Source organism: Periophthalmus magnuspinnatus, chromosome 6 (genome assembly GCF_009829125.3).
Source record: "Periophthalmus magnuspinnatus isolate fPerMag1 chromosome 6, fPerMag1.2.pri, whole genome shotgun sequence".
In the NCBI taxonomy this organism is placed as follows: Eukaryota; Metazoa; Chordata; class Actinopteri; order Gobiiformes; family Gobiidae; genus Periophthalmus; species Periophthalmus magnuspinnatus.
This window is the reverse complement of record NC_047131.1, coordinates 25,036,314-25,057,934: the sequence shown is the minus strand read 5'-3', so window position 1 is coordinate 25,057,934 and position 21,621 is coordinate 25,036,314. Positions and strand designations below refer to the sequence as shown.

Genomic DNA, 21,621 nt, shown 5'->3' with positions numbered 1-21,621 from the left:
ATCTCGCAATAAGTGGTACAGATACAGTGGCCAGACTCTGACTTGAATTATGATTGTTCTAGTACATCTGCAAATGCTGTATTTATTTATAAATGCTCTATTTATTTACTACAGTCAGAAAGAAGTCACTAAAACCATTTATTTAGTCTAATACTGTCTACTTGTGCTGGTGTTGGTACTACCTAGTAACGTCTGTCTCAATCCTTTAGTTATTTATTTATTTTTGCTTCATACCTGTGATTATCCATCCATCCATCCATCCATTTTCTTCCGCTTATCCGGGGCCGGGTCGCGGGGGCAGCAGTCTAAGCAGGGACTCCCAGACTTCCCTCACCCCGGACACGTCCTCCAGCTCCTCCGGTGGGACCCCAAGGCGTTCCCAGGCCAGCCGAGAGACATAGTCCCTCCAGCGTATCCTGGGTCTTCCCCGGGGCCTCCTCCCGGTGGGACATGCCCAGAACACCTCCCTAGGGAGGCGTCCAGGAGGCATCCTGAGCAGATGCCCGAGCCACCTCAGCTGGTTCCTCTCAACGTGTAGGAGCAGCGGCTCTACTCCGAGCTCCTCCCGTGTGACCGAGCTCCTCACCCTATCCCTAAGGGTGCGCCCGGCCACTCTGCGGAGGAAGCCCATTTCAGCCGCTTGTATCCGCGATCTTGTCCTTTCGGTCATTACCCAAAGCTCATGACCATAGGTGAGGGTAGGAACGTAGATTGACCGGTAAATCGAGAGCTTCGCCTTCCGGCTCAGCTCCTTCTTTACCACAACGGACCGATACAGCGACCGCATCACTGCAGACGCTGCACCGATCCGCCTGTCAATCTCACGCTCCATCCTTCCCTCACTCGTGAACAAGACCCCGAGATACTTGAACTCCTCCACTTGGGGCAGAGACTCACCACCCACCCGGAGAGAGCAAACCACCTTTTTCCGGTCGAGAACCATGGCCTCGGATTTGGAGGAGCTGATTCTCATCCCAGCCGCTTCACACTCGGCTGCAAACCGCCCCAGTGCCTGCTGCAGGTCCTGGCTTGAAGAAGCCATCAGGACAACATCATCTGCAAACAGCAGAGATGAAATCCTGTGGTTCCCAAACCAGACCCCCTCCGGCCCCTGGCTGCGCCTAGAAATTCTGTCCATAAATATAATGAACAGAACCGGTGACAAAGGGCAGCCCTGGCGGAGTCCAACATGCACTGGGAACAGGTCTGACTTACTGCCGGCAATGCGAACACAGCTCCTGCTCCGGTCATACAGGGACCGGACAGCCCTTAGCAAAGAGCCCCGGACCCCATACTCCCAGAGCACCCCCCAAAGGACACCACGAGGGACACGGTCGAATGCCTTCTCCAGATCCACAAAACACATGTGGACTGGTTGGGCATACTCCCATGAGCCCTCGAGGACCCGATGGAGAGTATAGAGCTGGTCCAGTGTTCCACGACCAGGACGAAAACCACACTGCTCCTCCTGAATCCGAGGTTCGACTATCGGTCGGATTCTCCTCTCCAGTACCCTGGAATAGACCTTACCGGGAAGGCTGAGGAGTGTGATTCCCCTGTAATTGGAACACACCCTCCGGTCCCCCTTCTTATACAGAGGGACCACCACCCCGGTCTGCCATTCCACAGGTACTGTCCCCGACCGCCACGCGATGTTGCAGAGACGTGTCAGCCAAGACAGTCCCACAACATCCAGAGACTTGAGGTACTCAGGACGGATCTCATCCACCCCCGGAGCCTTGCCACCGAGGAGCTTGCCAACCACCTCAGTGACTTCAGCCAGGGTGATGGACGAGTCCGCCTCTGGGTCCCCAGTTTCTGCTTCCTCCTCGGAAGACGTGACAGTGGGATTGAGGAGATCCTCAAAGTATTCCTTCCACCGCCCGACAACATCCCCAGTCGAGGTCAGCAGCTCTCCACCCGCACTGTAAACAGTGTTGGTGAAGCACTGCTTTCCCCTCCTGAGGCGTCGGACGGTTTGCCAGAATCTCTTTGAGGCCGTCCGATAGTCCTCCTCCATGGCCTCCCCGAACTCCTCCCAACCCCGAGTTTTTGCCTCTGTGACTGCCCGAGCCGCGGCACGCTTGGCCTGCCGGTACTCATCAGCTGCCTCAGGAGTCCCACGTGCCAACAAGGCTCGATAGGAGTCCTTCTTCAGCTTGACGGCATCCCTTACTTCCGGTGTCCACCACCGGGTTCGGGGATTGCCGCCGCGACAAGCACCACAGACCTTACGACCACAGCTACGAGCAGCCGCATCAACAATAGAGGTGGAGAACATGGCCCACTCGGAGTCCATGTCTCCAACCTCCCCCGGGATCAGGGAGAAGCTCTCCCGGAGGTGGGAGTTGAAGACCCCCCTGACGGAGGGCTCCGCCAGACGTTCCCAGCAGACCCTCACAATACGCTTGGGCCTGCCAGGTCTGTCCGGCTTCCTCCTCCGCCAGCGGATCCAACTCACCACCAGGTGGTGATCAGTTGACAGCTCAGCCCCTCTCTTCACCCGAGTGTCCAAGACACGCGGTCGGAGGTCAGATGACACGACAACAAAGTCGATCATCGACCTCCGACCTAGAGTGTCCTGGTGCCACGTGCACCGATGGACACCCTTGTGCTCGAACATGGTGTTTGTTATGGACAAGCTGTGGCTAGCACAGAAGTCCAATAACAAAACACCGCTCGGGTTCAGATCGGGGAGGCCGTTCCTCCCAATCACGCCCCTCCAAGTGTCACTGTCGTTACCCACATGGGCGTTGAAGTCCCCCAGGAGAACAACGGAGTCCCCGGTTGGTGCACTGTCTAGTACCCCTCCCAGGGACTCCAAGAAGGCCGGGTACTCTGCACTGCTGTTTGGCCCGTAGGCCGACACAACAGTGAGAGACCTGTCCCCGACCCGAAGGCGCAGGGACGCGACCCTCTCGTTCACCGGAGTGAACCCCAACACGCAGCGGCTGAGCTGTGGGGCAATGAGCAAGCCCACACCAGCTCGCCGCCGCTCCCCGCGGGCAACGCCAGAGAAATGGAGAGTCCAACCCCTCTCAAGAAGATGGGTTCCAGAGCCCAAGCTGTGCGTGGAGGTGAGGCCGACTATATCTAGCCGGTAACGCTCAACCTCCCGCACAAGCTCAGGCTCCTTCCCCCCCAGCGAGGTGACATTCCATGTCCCCAGAGCTAGTCTCCATGTCCGGAGATCCGGTCGTCGAGGTCCCCGCCTTCGACTGCTACCCGGATCTCTCCGCACCCGCCCCTCATGGCTCCTCCCGCAGGTGGTGGGTCCACGGGAGGACGGCCCCACGTCGTTTCTTCGGGCTGGGCCCGACCGGGCCCCGTGGGGAAAGGCCCGGCCACCAGGCGCTCGCTGCCGAGCACCCACCCCAGGCCTGGCTCCAGGGTGGGGCCCCGGTAACGCCAGTCCGGGCGACGTAAACGGCCTCGTTGGATTTCTCTTCATGATGGGCTTCTGAACCGCTCTTAGTCAGACCCGTCTCCCAGGACCTGTTTGCCATGGGTGACCCTACCAGGGGCATGAAGCCCCCGACAACATAGCTCCCAGGATCATTCGGGTGCTCAAACCCCTCCACCACGTTAAGGTGGCGGTTCGGGGTGATTATTCATGTGATTATTCATTACTAAAATACCCAAAATGAAATTCATTTCGTGCTTTACTTTCAAGATCTTATCTTCCGTTAACCACTAAATATTTCATCATTATTTAACCATAATCTGCAACGCGACTGTGACTCCCCGGGCGTCAGATTAGTCAGATTATAGTATAGTTTTACATATATTACTGATAAAGTCATACCTGGAGGACAGTGTGATGTATGCCTTATGTACGTGGGCTGAACCTCCTGTGCTGCCCACTCAGAGCCGCGGGCTACTGGGAATCACGCTAATATCCACTGAGTCCCTCCAATCCCCACCGCAATATGTGTATGCACAGTCCACTCCTATATCCTGCAGATGCCCTTGGCTACACCTCCAGCTCCTCTTCACATCCACCCACATTACTCTGCAGAAGGTTTAATATAGGCTGAACCCACAGATCAGTCTAGGTGTATGAAAATAATACAGGGGAAAGACTTCTGGTTATTACCTTATACATGCAAATAAGTCATCTGTTTTCTCCCACCATCCATAAACCTGCTTGTTATGAAAACTCTAAAAATGCAAGCCTCTCGACCAGACCTAAGCTCACGTTGGTATATGATTTCTGTAAGTGAAATAAAAACATATCATGTCTCAAAGTTGTGATGGTAAATGTATTTAGCACTTTTCCACCTTCAAGGCACTCAAAGCATTTTACATCAAGGAACCACTCACCCATTCAGACACATTCACGCACCAGTGTACACAGACATTGGGGGCAAATTGGGTTAAGTGTCTTGCCCAAGGACACAATGACAGCATTCATCTGTGAGAGCTAGAATCGCATCGCCAACCTGTGGGTCAGTGGATCTGAGCGCTCAATCAATGATGTTTATGTCGAGAGCAGAATTCAAACAGTCAACCTTTGGATCAGTGGACAAACACTCCACCAACTGAGCCACTGTCGCCCATGCTTACACTTATTTTTATCCTACCTACCATTTTCTGGAACATAATGCCACCCTCGCATCTCTTAGGAAGCAGATAACAAATACCCTATGCCAGCATATTAATAGAATACAATGGAAATGTTCAAAAGACAATTTGGAAAATGAAAAATGAGTCTTTGGGGGAATATAAATTGTCTATTATATTATATAACCAGTCCTCTCTTTTCTTCTCACGCTGTGTCGGTGACAAGCATCAAAATTAATTATATAAATGGTCTTATTAGTATTTGCATTCAACCTGGAACAAACAAAAACAAAATAACAGTTTGTTTTTAATTGTTTTAGAGATGACACAAATACAAGTACGAGTCATTGGCTCTCATGGCAGCGACCAGCCTTTTACAGTCATTTGTGCAGACGCTAATTACAGCTTTTGTACAGAGACATAAACCCAGTCCTCTTTGACACTATGCCTGGTAATTAATGTAATATAAATATGTGAGTTATGCCCGGAGCTCCAAAGCACATTTAATGCTTTCACAGCCTGCACAGCGTCATGCCTCAGTATTTAATATTTTTATAGACATCATCTGTATGTGATGTTGGCGTGAAGCATTAAACAGAAATACAGCTTGTTTAGCCAATCAAACACATTAATGAATGATGTTTTCCAGCTCAGTGATTTCCCTTAGTGTGCAATATGGCCGTCATAAAACAAGATGGGGATAGATTACCATTCTTGGAGAAGCAGGGAGATTGTCACGGGGAACATCACGAGTTTGGGATAGGGCTGTAGTCGACTGAAGAAATTCTTGGCTAAAAACTTGTTTGATCAATTAGTAAAATAAAGAGGGGGCGTGGCAAAACTATTAGGTATCTCTGGGTATCTGACTCACAAGACTACAAGTACATGGAGTGCATGCAAAAACAACTATTTATGCAGAAAAATCTTACTAGGAAACAGTGTATTTATATATATAAAAAAAAAAAAAGATTAAGGTTGTTTAATTCCCCTTTTTACATATAAATACTGAAAATGGCAAATCTTCAGCTAACTTACTCACTTACTGGTACTTCTCATTTCTGCTGTTGACTAATACAAATTTTGGTCAACTAAGACTCCATCAACCGATTAATTGCCTAAACAGCTCAAGGCACCTCCAAATGAACAGGCAGACTATAGTTTGGGGCTTCTAAGAATATGAAGTGTACATTTGACAAAGTGCAAACATTAGCAACTTTATGAATCAAGATAAGACTTTTGTAAATGTATGTAGCTTCAGCTTTGCGTCGGCATCATTTCCCATCTTCTCAGGTTTGACAAATGATCTTCTGTCACCACATTAAGAATCACCATTGAATTCTGGAGGTGATTAAAGACCTGTGGTTTCCCTGACAAACTCGGCGCACTCAAATTCAATTCTTGAATCTGTTTAGCCCATACTGATGAATGACTACGAGCGAACAACCACTTTAGTCTCCCTGTTCATTTGGAGATGTTTTATGGCCTACCTAATATGGAAGCCAGATTCGTGCATTGTCTAGCCTGTTGCATTGTCACAAGATATTATGTCATCATGCATTAATTAGACAATACATAGTTTATCCATATCTAAAAACGTGTTCTTTTTACTCTATTTTTAGCGTCTTTTTCTATTAATGTTTCTGTTCACTTTCACCATTGATGATCGAACACTGCTATAACAAAATTGAGTTTTGTTTATGATGAAAATACAGCACAGTACACTATAGAAAACTTCCTCCTGCCTCAGTCTGCGGGTGTGGCACATCTGAAAACATCCCATTATAACACTGCTGCTGATTAGAGTACAGAAAGACCTATATTTAATAGCGCTTACATGTCTTGGTAGAAGCCCATGTGACCTATAGTAAAAGCCAATCTATTATGCCTTGATTAAATAACGCTAAAGGCACTGTACCTGATTTATACTGTCAGAACAATGTGAACTACAGAACTACTTCAACTTAAATGGTTTGCAGTAGTCCAAAGTTATTCCTCATGCGCTTACTTTATGTATCCTCTGTATGTATTATTCACTGTGATGACTTAATGCGCGTAGGTGTTTTTCACAAATTTCATAGGCTCGAGCAGAGTTTTGTCGTCATGGTAATGCTAGGCTACTAAGCGTGCACTTCCTGATTCTTGTACAATAAAAGGGTTTTTTTTTTATTATACTGGCTCCAAGAGAGAACAAAATGGGCACAGGTCTTTTAAATAATTATAGTACTGAACATTGTGCTGTCTCTTATAGCCTGGCATTGAGTACTGTAGTAAACGAGCACTGGCACTGGAGCCTTTATCCATCTCCTGCTTGTTTGTTTAGTGGTTAGACACTTGGCTGATTTGTTGGTACTTTGCCGCTTCCCTTCTCGATCAGTAAAAATAGTTGCGGTACAATGGCCGCTGTAAATAATGCATGACAGTGTTGATGCTCATTAGCTGTCTCTCCTCCTTTATTCACACACCCCTCTCGCTGGAGTTAGCTGTTCGTTTAATCTCGCACAAGATGTGATTTTAGATTGTAATATGTAAAGATTATTATAGTGTGTGCGTCCCTTCTCATTATCTTGAGACTTCAAGTGGAAATCCAAGCAGCAGTACTTGATTACATCCTCCAGCAGAGCTCACACAACTTATTTGTTCTGGAGCCCCACGGATGGCTTTTGGCAGATGGAGCAAACTGACTCACCACTGCTCTCTACAGGTCAAAGGACATACTACAGGGACAAAGACTGGGAAACGTTCTCATCCAGATTAACAAATATATAAAGGGAGCTTGTTTCTCCTGGTTGTATTTACACATAGTTGCTGTGGTAAATAAAAACTCTAAGTATGCACTATGTAACTTTTGCACAAGATGGTATGCCTCCTGCTCGTCTCCATGGTGATGTTGTTGCTTTGCCTGAAATGCTATGGTATTAAACGCATTTGTCTCCATGGGGATAAACAGGTGGTGCTACCAGGACAAGAAACAGGTCATATCTAGAGAGGCTCTTCAGGTTCTCTTTTCATAATATTAACATTTGAACTGAACAACTGAATATATGTTATATGTTATACATTCTTGACAATACATTATCAACTCCACGGAGACTAGCTCGAGACTGAATGCTCCTCCAGAAAAGTCACACAGTGCACCTTTAAAACCTTATGCTTAAACTGAGACTTTTTAGGGAGCGAGTACGGTTTTGGTGCAGAACATTTGGGAGCTGAAAATCGGAGCTAAAAGTGCACATTATCTGGTAAGGATCTGAGCAGATGGAAAGATCTTACATAGTGGCCAGTCACAGTCCATCCTCACAATCTGGTGAAGCAACAGACAGTTAAATCAACTGTCATTTCTCTGAATATAAATGTAGCGTGGCCGGCTGAGTGCTGAGTTAAAATGGGAGGTTGTTTAGCTCTCCCTCATGCCTTGTAAAATACACCATGACTGCTGCTCATTATGGACTGCTTATGTATACAGAACATATAGCGCATCTCTGGATTTGGCCAATAATAATATCACTGCAGCAGCTCACGGTTAAATCCATGTCCGGTTAAATCCATCCGTGTTGATTTATACAGCGGTGGATTTAGTTATAGAACACAGTATGAAAACAAATATGTAAAGCCAAAAGTAGTGATTTAAAAACAATGCAACACCTTAAATTAACTTTATTTACAATTAGCTGCATTTACAAAGGCGCAATCCGTTACCTTTAATCATCTGCTCCATCATTTAACATACACATCATTGTAGTTTTTGTTAGTTAAGCCTCATTAACTAATAAAAACTTAAAGGCAGTTTAGAATATAGAATAATTAAAATGAGCAGAAATAGCATAATCCAAACCCGTACTTACAGTGTTTGCAGATTTGCTTTGGTTTTATGTTGCTCATAGCTACTTTTCCTCTCCTAATCTCATGTGTATTATCTTCAAGTCTGCAGCCCAGTACAGAGCTCTAATCCACTCATGTCCATTCTGTGTCTCCTCAGTGTGACTGCGGTGCGCCTGCCCGACGGTTTATCATTCGTCGTCTACGAGTTCTGGGATGGAGAGGACGAGTGGAAGAGGTGACACTTATGCTGCTGTCATTCACATTGCAGTACACTAATCCTGGATCTAGAGTCATTTACTATTTTTAGAGGACGATGCCCACTGATGGAACAAGAGCCCAAAATTGGTTATAATGCAATGGATTTGTAGCGCTTTTCAAGACATGCAATCTGCCAATCTGCGCCAAACTCTGACCATCACCATTCACTTAAACACTACATTTATACATTTATAGACATGGGGGGGTTTCTATTAGTATTATTGAAACAAATGTTATATTAATCATGTAGAAAAAAAAGGTCTCTTATTTGAAAGAGAAATTAAAATTAATCACTTTTTTAAGTAAAACTAGTATCATTTTTTTGTGGATGCCAGACAAAATATGACCCTGTAAAACAAATGAGCCACACACTCTGGACTGGTAAATAAATGCTGAAGAGAGACGATCGCTGCCAAACATTTCATTTCTACAAAACTTTAAAGTGCGTGGACCCTCCTTCCTCTCAGTCAGCACTTCTGGAGCTGAGCAGGCTCTTTCCCTCTGCCATTGTTCTTATTGATTGCTGATCGCCAAATCAGCGCACTCACATTTCTTCCATTACTGTCATAAGTCGTGTGCATTTCATTAGTGTTGCCCGGGCGAGTCAGTCCAGGGCAGGGTGGGCTTGTGCATTGTGTCAGCTGGTCCTGATTTAGTGATGGGCCGCGGTGGCAGCAGAGGCTGATCAGTCTGCTCGCTCCACTGCACTCTCTCTTCACTCCCACATTAATATTTCAGCTCTTACTGTAAAAAGCCACGCTCACAGCACAGCTTTTGTGACTGGTGTTCAGAAGGGCCAGGGAGAAGGCAAAAAGAGACCCTGAAGTAAATGTTAAAAAAAAAAAATGTTTATGTCTTGTTGTTAATTAATTCGCATTTACTTTGTAATTCTGAAGTTATAACTAATTTTTAAAAAGCAAGCATGTAATAAATTTAAAGTATTTAATCAGGCGTTTCACCCATACTCTTCTGATTAGTGCTATTATCCATGGGTTTCAGAAAGAGGTACAAATTAGTTTTTGTTCCAATAACAATTGCAAGCATCTTTTGAATGGTGAAATGTTGTGTTCAAAATGACATTGAAATTCAAAGGCATGTATATTATATGATTTGTGTCATTTACACAGACATTACATTGTTCTCTGTCTTCAGGCACCTCCAGTCTCCTCCCAACAAAGCCTTTCAGCATGTGAAGGTGGATACACTGTGCCAGCCGGAGGCTGTGTCCTCTGTCGCCGTGCCAGGTCAGTCCCATTCATCTATGTTGAACAACTTTCTTATATATAACAACGTTCTTATATATAATATATTGCGAAACTTTTCTTATCTAGTTAAAAGTTTGTACTTGACTAGTTTGTCCCTTTCTTTCAGCCGCCTGGTGCAGCGTGAACAGGGACTAAAAGCATGAAGAAGTGAAAACCACGCCAAGACTATGACCGTCCGAAACCCCACAAACCTCATGTATCACCCCTCACCCCCTCCCTCCTCTTTTACCTTAAGTCTTTTTGTAAGTACATGTTTACACAGTGCAAACGAATGGTGTCAAACGCAGTCAAAAAACGACTAAAAGTACTTTCACAGTGTGCGCGTAGTTTGCCGGCTCAAGATTTTTGAAATATCTTCTGTAAATGTCACTATCTACAGCTTCGAGCCACAGGTAGTGTCATGTAGCAAGGTCCCCCAGCGTAGTTGTTATGTAGCAGTTTTGGTCATTTTTTGTGATAAATACAAGAGTTTACAGGCATAGAACGCATGCTCTCAAGTTTATTGGACTTAATGTAGCTCTTTTTGGTTTGGCATTATTTTCACATCAGCTATTTTGAAATGATCCCGGCCCATCGCAAAAGGAATAGCTGCCATATTAGCTTGCAATCTCAGGAAGAAATGTTGACAGTTGCTAAGTTAGCTTCACTAGCTACACACATGCTATATGACAATTCGAAATAATAGAGACTTAATTTTCTATACCCATCTGAGTTGAAAGGGTTTTTCAGTTATGACATAATATTGATTGAAAAACTTTTTGGCCATATTTTATTGTAGCAAATGAATAAAACGAGCACAGCTGTGTCATAAATACAGATAAACATTAATCTGCAACATGTCAATTGTGTCTATCCCTCAAAATACTAGATTTGCTCTGCAGTTGGACATCAAAAAAACGCAAAGACAGTGAGTGTATTTTGGTACAAATGGTACAAATAATTACTAATCAGAAGTTGTCAGTTTAAAGTTCACAAATGTTTGTTTTCATTTTGAACTAATATCAATGATTATAAATGAGTGACTAGATGCTTTATGTAGCTCTATATTTTATGTCTGAATACGAGGCTTTCTGTTGACAGTGTGAGCCATGTTGTAAGATTTAGATAAATACACTTTGTGCTGCTAAGTCGAGGTCAGCAGTTCATCACACATGCAGCTAAAAATGATGTTGAGTTTGTATTTTCCTTGTCTTGATTGGCGATGATAATTAGCTGTGAGAGTCTAGTAGAGAGTGTACATAGAAAATGTTGTTCTATGATTATTATATTTGTATTCTTGATATATTTTAGTGCTATGGTGCAGTTTTCTTTAGCAGTAGCGTAATGCACTGCAGTTTCTTGAGAAGATCATCAAAACTGAATGACATAAATATAAAGCCTTAAACATGAACATACATAGAGATGGTGTTAAATGGATTTCAGTCAACTTTTATAGGTAAGGCTGACTCCAGCGAGCTGCTAATAGGCTGTTGGGATCAGAGTACATAAGCCTTGTGTTGCATGGACAAAGTATACAAAATCAGCTAGGACTTCTATAATCACCAAGACATTATTTCACTAATTATATAGAAAACGTATGTACACAATGGGATTTGATCCATCCTGAATATGTTTACAAGATTCAACTTGAAAAGAGTGATGTGACTGAGAGACACCAGAACAGAGGCTGGTAGAGATGACCTAGTTTGCCATCCTGGATATGGTGTAACCCTGGACCAATAAAATGTAATGAAGCCTGGTATTCACTAGAATTTTAATTGATATGATTACCCTAAAATGTTACGTTAAAATGTCATAACGGTTTGCTTTGAGATTCATTGGGCATGGTTTTCAAATATAAATTTAAGCTAACGTACTTGAAAATGTGACAGTTAAGGGAAGGTTAGGTTTGAATGATACAATAATTATAGATATAAAATATCTTTTGAGCTTTAAAATCAACCAGAACTAACAGAAGAATACATCCCAGCCGTTTCCTTCACCTCTACAAACACTCATACACAAACCTCATGCTGAGATCCACTTGAAGAAGCCGTCGAGGTTGTTGTAAACATATTAAAGGTTATGAAGGTCAATAGTGGTGAATGGGCTCGGTGTTCTGATGCCCTTTGTCACTGCTGCTTAAGTCTGACATGTTCTCTTTGGTGTAAAGGGGTGTCAAATTCAGGTCAAGAACCTCATAATTCACAATGTAAATCCCCAGACCCTCAGCACAGCACCACTGTATATGCCCCCCGTATAAAACAATCACTCACAAAGCACAATGTACAAAAGATGGACTAAAGATACAATATGATATAGATTAGATTGCTGAGTATAGGGAGTGTTCAGGACAAAGTCATTGAAATCTAGTTACATTAGTACTGTTAATGAAAATGAGCCACATATATACTGTATACTTATGTCAATCAATAGACCATCTGTCAGTAGTGTTTGCAACCAATGGGGATCCAGCTTCACTGATGCAAGAATTTGAACTGTTGTGTAAATGAACATGGGCTGCACTCAAAGGCTACAAAAATGTTATTTAGGATTAGTATAAAAAAAATAATTGGGACTATGTTCAGAGATAAAAATGTTTTGGCGGTTTCGTCTATAGTTGGAACAGAAAAATAAAGAGTCTTGGCAAAAGTTGGGATTATGCATAATTTATGAAATGAATACATAATCCATCAGTGTGTGTAGCTATTTATGAAGTAATTTATTTGAAAACATGGAGTTTCTATTTAGCCATGTTGTAAAGCTGTTAATCCATGAGAAGGTGGTCCACCTGAGTGCAGCCTACAGTCTCCTCTGTACATTGTTCTCACCCAGTCTGGTTCTGTACAATCATAAGGTGAACTGTTAGAAATGCCAATACTGTTAAAACATTCCTGACTCTGCTTTTCCTCTTATCCCTCACTATAAAGTGCAACCTGTGCTTTGTCATACAATGAAAGAGTTCTGCCGTCCAAATGTGGTGACTGAAAAATCCTGACTGAATGCTCTTGCCATAGAAAAAGATGGAGTTCTGTGCGCAGACACCAGGGCCACCTTAGGCAGCATGCTACTGGTGTCCTTTATAGGTTTACCTCAAGGTGAATTGTCACTTAAGCCAATCAGGAACTAGCCACTTCATCAACATCATGGCGGTAACTCTTCCTTTCTATGGCTGTTTTTTTAATCCTCCGCGAGTGCATGTCAAACTGAATGTCCAGTAACTTCTTTGCTGTAGTGTTAGGCAATGCTACTCTTCTATGGGTTTTGTGCATTTCTTACCTATTCTTCTTTCTTTTCTAGTATTCCTATGAAGACAGAGAGAAAAATCTATTATATAAAATATGTATAACTAGAACAATGACAAACAAGAATGAACTTTCACTTTTATGGCAATGTTTAATGAAATCATTATTCTTAATGTATGTTTCAGTAAAACAGCTTTCTCTTAAGTGTAGAGACTTATTGCAGGGATGCAAGTATTATATTTGGTCTTAAAAAATATATTGTTAAAATTATAGATGATGTAGAGTGATGCAAGTCAATAAAATGACAAAAAACTGAAAACCTTGTGTCGACTCTGTTTGATAAGATCCTAAAATTGACGTTCAAATATATGGGAAAACCTGAATTTAAACCACTTCTGAATCTCTTTGAAAAGTTTTTGTATTTTATTTAAAATAGATAATAAAACCATCACTACAAACAACTTTATATTACAGACTTATGCAACAATAACAGGCTCACCCATATGTGTACACTGTGTTGTGAAGGCAAAAGTCAAAATGAAGGCAAAATGTCTTTAAAAGTCCTGGGGTCAGATATTGTGCAGGAGCTGCATGATGGCGATGGTGGTGCTTTGGCCGAAGATGAAAGCACCACAGACCAGGGTAACAGCCCCCCATGTGGTCAGGACCACTCTGAGGAGCACAGGTGGACAGCAGCAAGTCACATGCTTCATAGAAATAAGTCGACCACAGGGTAAAGTGGAAAATGGATAAATTTGAAGTACATGTTTTCTTAATGATGATGTTACAGTATTTTTTTTATATATATATCAAGCAACATACACGACTTTCTAATTACATAACATTTGACTTTGCACTGTAATGATTAAAGGCAAGGACACACACTACCCTTAAAAGCTCATTTGAAGTACATCATTAGGATTTACACTTCTACCATCCATCTTTCATTTCTATTTAAAATGAGAATAAATTGTCCTCCATGATCAAAGGTTCACATGAATGTCCTGACATCTGAAATGTAGCTTCTAATTTAGGGAAATTTGTGCTCATTTCTACCTGAGGATTTTAGCACAAAAGCCTCAAAGTGCAAACTCTCTAGTGAGCATTGATTTCACATTACACTGACTTTCCCTCAAATCTGCCTCAGAAGTTGGAAAGGGACCAAGGCTGAATGACTGATTATTTCTTCACAGTCAAAGATTTGAGGCAGTAAACAAACAGACGCTGAATGCTTATTAACTACTGTCATAACGTCTCTGGTGGATTTATGTGGCTTTTCTTGCAGATGTATATTTACATTGCATTAACATCTAAATGAGTTTCTTGGAGCGCGCTCACCTGGTCTTAAAGGATACGGGTTCAGACTGCATGGCAAACATTAGACACAGGCCTGTTCAAACACAAAGTCAGTGTGGACTGCATTGTACTGTACTGTAGTTAAAAGACTGACCACATGGGGGCATACCTGGGAAGATGAAGATGAAGAAAGCGCTGATGCCCCCGATCACACTGATGACTTTGCTAATGTCGGGGACGTACATGGCGATGAGGAGGGTGACTGTGATCCACAGGACGCTCAGGAGGTACCGGCTACTCCTCTCAAAGGCCTCGCTCACTGCTCCAGTCTGTCTGTAACGCCACCTCATTAGGGGCTCCTGCATCACTGACCTGGGATCAGCAGCAGAAGTCAATGCAGTACCATGTACATCTGTAAATTTGACAGCAATGTTTCCCACTGGAGATTTAAAGAGGCATGAGTCTTCTCCTTCAGTGATGACCACATGAGTCATCTCCATCTCACCCCAATCTCAGCTCACCTGTTTTGGCTTTGTGGACAAAAGCCAAAAGCTCTATTTTCAACATTTTTATTATATTCTCAAATTGCCTAGTACATAGAAAACTACCATGATAATAATAGTAGTTAATAATAGTGCAGAACCCCATAATACTGTATGTGTGAAGGCTGGTACCTGCTGAGTAGCACAATGATGGGATACACAGTTATAATGGACACTCCAAACAGCAGCCGGGCCACCACCATCAGGACATCATGTCCAGCGTACGACATGAGGATATCTGCTTTCACATCCTTTCCAAAGGTCAGGTATCCATAAACCCCTGCAACATAAAGACTTAACATATTACACATTTACCACCAGCATCACACAGCCACACAGTATAATTTATTATAATTTATTCAAAACATTTTATGACTTCAGCATTTTTTTTCTGTTCACATTTCCAAATATAGCATTACATCAAATAATAATTCAAATTCTAATGTTATCGAGGACAAAACAGGTGTAAAATGACCCGTGAGTGAGTAGATGATGAGGCAGAAGATCATGGACAGCACAGAGATGAGCACCCAGTGGGAAAGCTTCTGGTTCTCCATGCTGCTGTAAATCGCAATGGATGCCTCATGACACTGAAAAACAAAGAAAGGTCTGGTGGGTTAATCTACAAACCTACTCACTTACAATGAAACCATGTTATAATAGAAACTATAATACGAGTGAGGGGCCTGTCGCTCAGTTTCACATCACTGGTTACATTAGCATTATTCATTCATTACACTCACTATTGATAATTTGCAGTGACATCTAACTGGGAGTGTTCTTCATGTATGTGTATGACGTAATGTGTAGAAGTTACTATGATACAATACACACATTACCAAATGCAGCCAAAAAAGTTTTAAGATTGCCTGAAAATTCAAGAATAAAATACAAAATGGATTTAAAATATTATCAGGAGCCTGTGATCAATAGAAGCATCATGGTCCAGTTTGATTTTTAACAAAAAGGGTGAGAATGACTAAGTGAAAAACTGTTGGCTGATGCTAACTAGCTTGTCACTGTAATTGATGTCTGACAGACTTGTTTAACAGCACAAATCAGCTCACCTGTTGTAGTTCCAGTCAGTTCTTTCTGGTCAGATTGCATTAAATTAAAACTCAGATTAAAGTCTAATTTGAGTAACAGAGCTTCAGACAGAGCAATGCTTACAGTTAGCATCTCACCTCCAGGAAATATTGATGCCATCAGCTGGAAAGAATCAATAACAGTTATAGACACAATACAAATATGTGTTGTTGTTTTGTTGTTTTTTTTATATCAGAAGTCATCAGAAACAGGCCAGTTGTTGGCTGGACGGTGCTGGAGGTGAAACTCTCTGTGCCCTGTTCCGCCTGAAGTGTGAGCTACCAGAACGAGAGATGAGATGGTAAATTAAATCAGGACTATGGCTTTGGGCTGAACAGTGTGTCACCCTGCAGCATAATGGAGGTCTGGCTGCAGGCTCTTGCCCCTACTTGATCCCAGCTGCAGTGGTCCAGTTTAAATCTAGCTTCACTCCCACAGCTCGGAGGATCTCATCAGCTCTTTTCAGCGTCTGCCATCACTCTGCCTGGGGTCTCGTGTCTCCTGGTAAGTTTGTGGTTTGTGTGAAAGGACTGCCATCAATCTTCCACTTTTCCCTCTTTTTTATTATTAGATCCCAGAAGACTCCTCCGAGCGTTACCATGACAGCTCGTGAGGTTACACTTGGTCCGTCCTACTAAGACTGAGAGAATTATGACTTACTCCTACTGTACGCCGTGGCTGTTAAATAGGGAAAGTTCACACCACCGGGCTCCCGTAGTGCATGGAGCCAGATGACCTTTCCCTGCACTGAAACACACTCCGTAGACGCTCAGAGCAGCTGCCAAAATACCACTGAGAAAAACCATTCACAATCACTTCTATTGAGAGATGGCTGAATACTGGGTCAATACAATATAAGCCCTGCAGCAAAACACCAAATATCACTTCTCAGCTTTGACCATGGTATTTTAACAGGATTGATTTTGAACAAAAATACTGATGTTACTACTGCTAGTGAATTTATGACAGATGAAATAGGATCTATATTGCCAAAAATAGTGTCAAAAATAAGCATTAACCAGCACTTGAGTCAAATTTTCTTCAGTGTTTTTTTTGTTGTTTGTTTTGTTTATAAGTATAAATAAGCAAAATAAAAAATCCTACTGGAGAGAATAGCTATTGCCGGATGCAAATGGCTGTCGAAACTCACCTGGAAACCAAAGCAGATGGTTGGGATTGCACTGAACATGGACGCCCACGAACCGGTTCTGAAAAGTCATATTCAAATGTTTGTACTATCAACAATTCCAGTTATTTAGTGTTAAACTATAACATATGCAGATTATCACTTTTTCATTATATAAGCATTCAAGTCTCAAATGAAGAACTAGATAACTCAAACATGCATCAGTCAATTGAAATACAACTCTGACTTAGGTTTTTATATAATATGTCCACTTTAAAGTGATAGTATGTAACTTTCTGGAGAAAGTGAACCACATGATTGCATGGGAATAAAAAGTTAAACCATACTTTGGAACATTCTCCACGGCGATAAGTTTCATGCCATACTGTGGAAGATTATAGTCAAAGGACTAACATTTCCATGGGAACAAGCAGGAAATCAAATAAGAGTCAGGGTTGTGGAGATGCAAGCCCACTCAGAGTAAGGATGCATTTATTCTGTGTTTTTCAGTGCAATAAAAACATCCATAATGAACAAAACCTGCTTTTTGTCTATTTTGGGCAAAAAAAGAGGAAAATTTTATATATTATAGCTTTAAACAAACACATAAATAGGTCAGAAGAACAGAAACTTACCCTGAACTGAGCATAGCTGTGGAGCGACTCAGAACAGAAGGCATGGTGTAGTATTTGACAATGATGGCGATGGTCAGGTAGGTAGCAGCAAAAGTGCCTAAAACACTGAAAGAAGACAAAGACAAATGGGGCCTTTAGGCAGCAATCAGTGAGGTTAATTATAATGGATGTTAGTGTTAGTGGAGGGGACAACGGGGGTCAGCGCCTCCAGTGGGGGTCACAACTCTGATAATTTATATACTGTACTTTACTGTGAGAAATACCAGGTTCATGTCTGCATTGTGTACAAGATAATCGTGACTATAAATGTATGCCTTCTCTGAATAATGTATGAGGAAGCAGAACAATACGCTATTCATGAGGATGGCGACAGTGAACCAGCACAGCCCAACACAGCCCTAAAACCAGGACTCTTTAAAAATACAGCCATTACTATGTTCTATTTCTGTGAGGGATTCTTTGGTTTAACATAAAAAAGTGTTATAGGAGATGATGTGGGCTACGTCGGACATGAACAGGACTTTGGAGGAGCTGAAGGTCGGAGGATTGATTCCCACTTGGACCAAGTTCTGTCATTGTGTCCTTAGCCAAGACACTTCATCCACCTTTACTAGTATGAAAGGTGTGTAAGTGTTGGTCGGAGGGGCCGATGGCACAGATTGGCAGGCTCTATGCACTATAAAGTGCTGAGTCATTATTATTATTATTATTATTATTATGAAATTAGCATTGTCACAAACTAAAATTTCAACCTCCATGTTGATACCAAGTAAAACGATTAAGCCTTTTTATTTCAGTACTAAATTACTATTAGAAACATTTTTTCAAATTATAGAATGTAAATTTCAACAAATATAAGAGCCATTTTTTCAGTATTATCATGAGTCTGGTCTTTGTTCATGTACAAGAGACTGAGAGCAGAGATGCCACAAAATAACGTTTGAATGTGACAATTATTGTGAGAAGCAGCACAATTCTGTGATTATTCACGATTATCAATGCAAAGGCAAAACAACTGTGGAATCCTTACCTTTCTTTAATACACATTCTCCAAAGCCTAAACATTCCTCTAGTATTTGACCAACCTTATGCAATAAAAAAAATTGAATTTTATTTTATGTATTTATTATAAGCACTACTATAATAATTCACAATTCATAAATTCACTGAATTATCTTGTCACTCAATAATCTACTGACCTGATGTATTTCTGGACTCTGATCTCTTTGGGGATGGACATGGGCAGGATGAGGAACAGACAGAGCAGCATCAGGGCCAAGTGTCTGTCTGTGTACCAGCGGTAGGGCATCTCTGAGCCGGGCAACCCAGTCACTACCTCATACAGGGAGCCAGACACTGTCAGCACACAACACATTACAAAATCAAATACACAGTGTACCATTTCTGACAACAAAAAAAGAAAAACACAAATGCTATTATTTGTGTTATTTGTTTCAGAAATATTTATCGTTATGTATGAAGCCAAATAAAAATATAAATACAGTTACTATACCCATACCTTACAAAGGAAATAAAAGTTATTTTTTTCTTAGATAAGGTCAAATTTTATTAAATAATAAACCAATTAATACTGCATGATACAAAACAGAAGGATAATGGATTTTATAAATTATAGAATCTAATTGGAATAAGAACTAGTGGAAGGATAGTCCAACCAGGGATCATTATGGTATGGTAAGGTTTGAATTAAAAGGTGAATTTAAATTATTTGCATGCATTTATTTAAACAGCATTTTTCCTCTCAGTGTGTGTAGTGCCCTAAATTGAGTAGCTCACATTTCTCGAGCTGGTCGTTGACGATGACGAGGAAGGCCACACCGATCATGAAGAGGTTAAAAACAAAGCAGAGCTCACACAGCTGTCCGATGGCGGCCCCACACACCTCTTTGACCACGGCCTGGTACGTGCAGCGCCCACTGACCGACGAAGAGTAACCCAGGATGATCAGCCCGCTCACCAGGAACACAAGGGAGATCTGATGTAGAACAAAGTTACACAAGGGCCAGGAGGGACAGCTGTGCCAATCAGAAACCCAGTATAATAAAGGCAAAATCAAAATATATCAGAACCAACTTAAGCCTATATCAGCTTGGGTTTTAATGAGAGGTCTACAGACAGTCATCTACAAGTAAAAGTCTGTGGTTTGGAGCAGAATTTAGAGAACTATTAGAGAAAGAAATGTGACTATTTTTGAGTCACGAGTCTTTATTATGTAAATGGTATCAAGAAACAAAGCGATCAAAGCTCATTGTTTTATATAAGATAAAACACAATTTGAACTGAAAATAGTGATTGATGATCAAAACAAACAGGAAAAAAAAGATTCTTGATTTCCCCATGTAGCCCAGCCCTGTGTGAAATTGTATTCTGATGATGAAAGAAAATATTATAAGCATGAAGGGCTGTAGGCTGTAGCATAGTACACAAGCTTTTCCAGCTGCAAAATTGAAAAGAAAGCAATTTTTGTGATCTATCTATCTATCTATCTATCTATCTATCTATCTATCTATCTATCTATCTATCTATCTATCTATCTATCTATCTATCTATCTATCTCTCTATCTCTCTATCTCTCTATCTCTCTATCTCTCTATCTCTCTATCTCTCTATCTCTCTATCTCTCTCTCTCTCTCTCTCTCTCTCTCTCTCTCTCTCTCTCTCTCTCTCTCTCTCTCTCTCTCTCTCTCTCTCTCTCTCTCTCTCTCTCTCTCTCTCTCTCTCTCTCTCTCTCTCTCTCTCTCTCTCTCTCTCTCTCTCTCTCTCTCTCTCTCTCTCTCTCTCTCTCTCTCTCTCTCTCTCTCTCTCTCTCTCTCTCTCTCTCTCTCTCTCTCTCTCTCTCTCTCTCTCTCTCTCTCTCTCTCTCTCTCTATATATATATATATATATATATATATATATATATATATATATATATATATATATAATCACCTGTGTTTAGCTAAATGGTTGCATGCAGGGTCAGATTAAAAGGCTCATTAGCCATGCCCAAGGTCAATGTGCTTAAAGCAGAGGTCAGGTCTGTGCACAACCTTTGACTCAAGAAGAAAGACATTCAATAGAAATGTGGAGGAAAGTGTTCCATTTGTGCACATTTTATTCTCACATAAATCTGTCTGTAAACTCTGTCGTCCAGGTATGATCCATAGTAAAAGAAAGATTATAATCTATCAACTGGACAAAACGTTGTTCTTCATGAACTGAATAAGTGGCTTGGATTTTTTTTTTCTTTTACTTTTCACATAAAGGTTACAGAAGTCTGACAGACAGTTGATCTTTACTATCCAAATTCTTCAGAAAAGAATAAAGAATTGATAAAAAAAAATGCATGCAAAACAACAGAGTAAATTCAGAATTCTAAGTCATTTCAATGCTGGCTTTGCTTTTAGTTAATGTTGTCTCTGTCTGCATTTGAAAATAAAAAATGTGCCCACCAGCTCCACAGTGACGGCGCTGCGGATCCCTCCAGCCTTATCGAAAGCCCAGGGGAAATTGAGCAGTCCCGCTCCCAGGGCAGACTTGAGCATGATGAACACGGCCCCCATAGAGCCGAGCCGGGGCCCCGAGTCCAGCGGGGGCTTGTTGGAGGCGGATGCCAGCAGGCTAATGCTTTCCCGGGCCAACTCCTCCATGGCGCAGGGGCTACGCACAGAGCCACACGCTGATGACCTGTGCACTCATGCAGCTGAACTGGAAGAGGTAAGGAGCAGTTCGGCTCATAAGGTTTTCTTTTGTCCAGGGCAGTGACACAGAAAGCACAACTCCTCTCCTCGGATCTCTTTTCTCTCA

General features: G+C 42.1%; 2 protein-coding genes across 3 annotated transcripts in view; one reads left to right on the top strand and one right to left on the bottom strand.

Moving 5' to 3' along the window:
* necab2 (N-terminal EF-hand calcium binding protein 2) overlaps window positions 1-13,440 on the top strand; it is a 103,399-nt gene extending 89,959 nt beyond the window's left edge. The window contains exons 11-13 of one of the 2 annotated variants that reach the window (XM_033968744.2): window positions 8,540-8,617; window positions 9,793-9,884; window positions 10,012-13,440. In XM_033968744.2, the coding sequence (XP_033824635.1) occupies window positions 8,540-8,617; window positions 9,793-9,884; window positions 10,012-10,040 (199 nt within the window). In that variant the 3' untranslated portion in view covers window positions 10,041-13,440. The remainder of the gene's footprint in view (window positions 1-8,539; window positions 8,618-9,792; window positions 9,885-10,011) is intronic. The other variant, XM_033968745.2, reaches the window with a different exon arrangement.
* A 258-nt stretch (window positions 13,441-13,698) lies between these two features.
* Window positions 13,699-21,464, bottom strand: slc38a8a (solute carrier family 38 member 8a). Its single transcript, XM_033968395.2, has 10 exons — window positions 21,267-21,464; window positions 19,612-19,810; window positions 19,014-19,170; window positions 17,815-17,919; window positions 17,204-17,261; window positions 15,443-15,557; window positions 15,100-15,247; window positions 14,595-14,797; window positions 14,468-14,519; window positions 13,699-13,801 (listed from the first exon to the last, which is right to left on the bottom strand). Exons 1-10 carry the CDS (start codon window positions 21,462-21,464, stop codon window positions 13,699-13,701), a joined length of 1,338 nt encoding a protein of 445 aa, XP_033824286.1.
* Window positions 21,465-21,621: the final 157 nt, after the last annotated feature.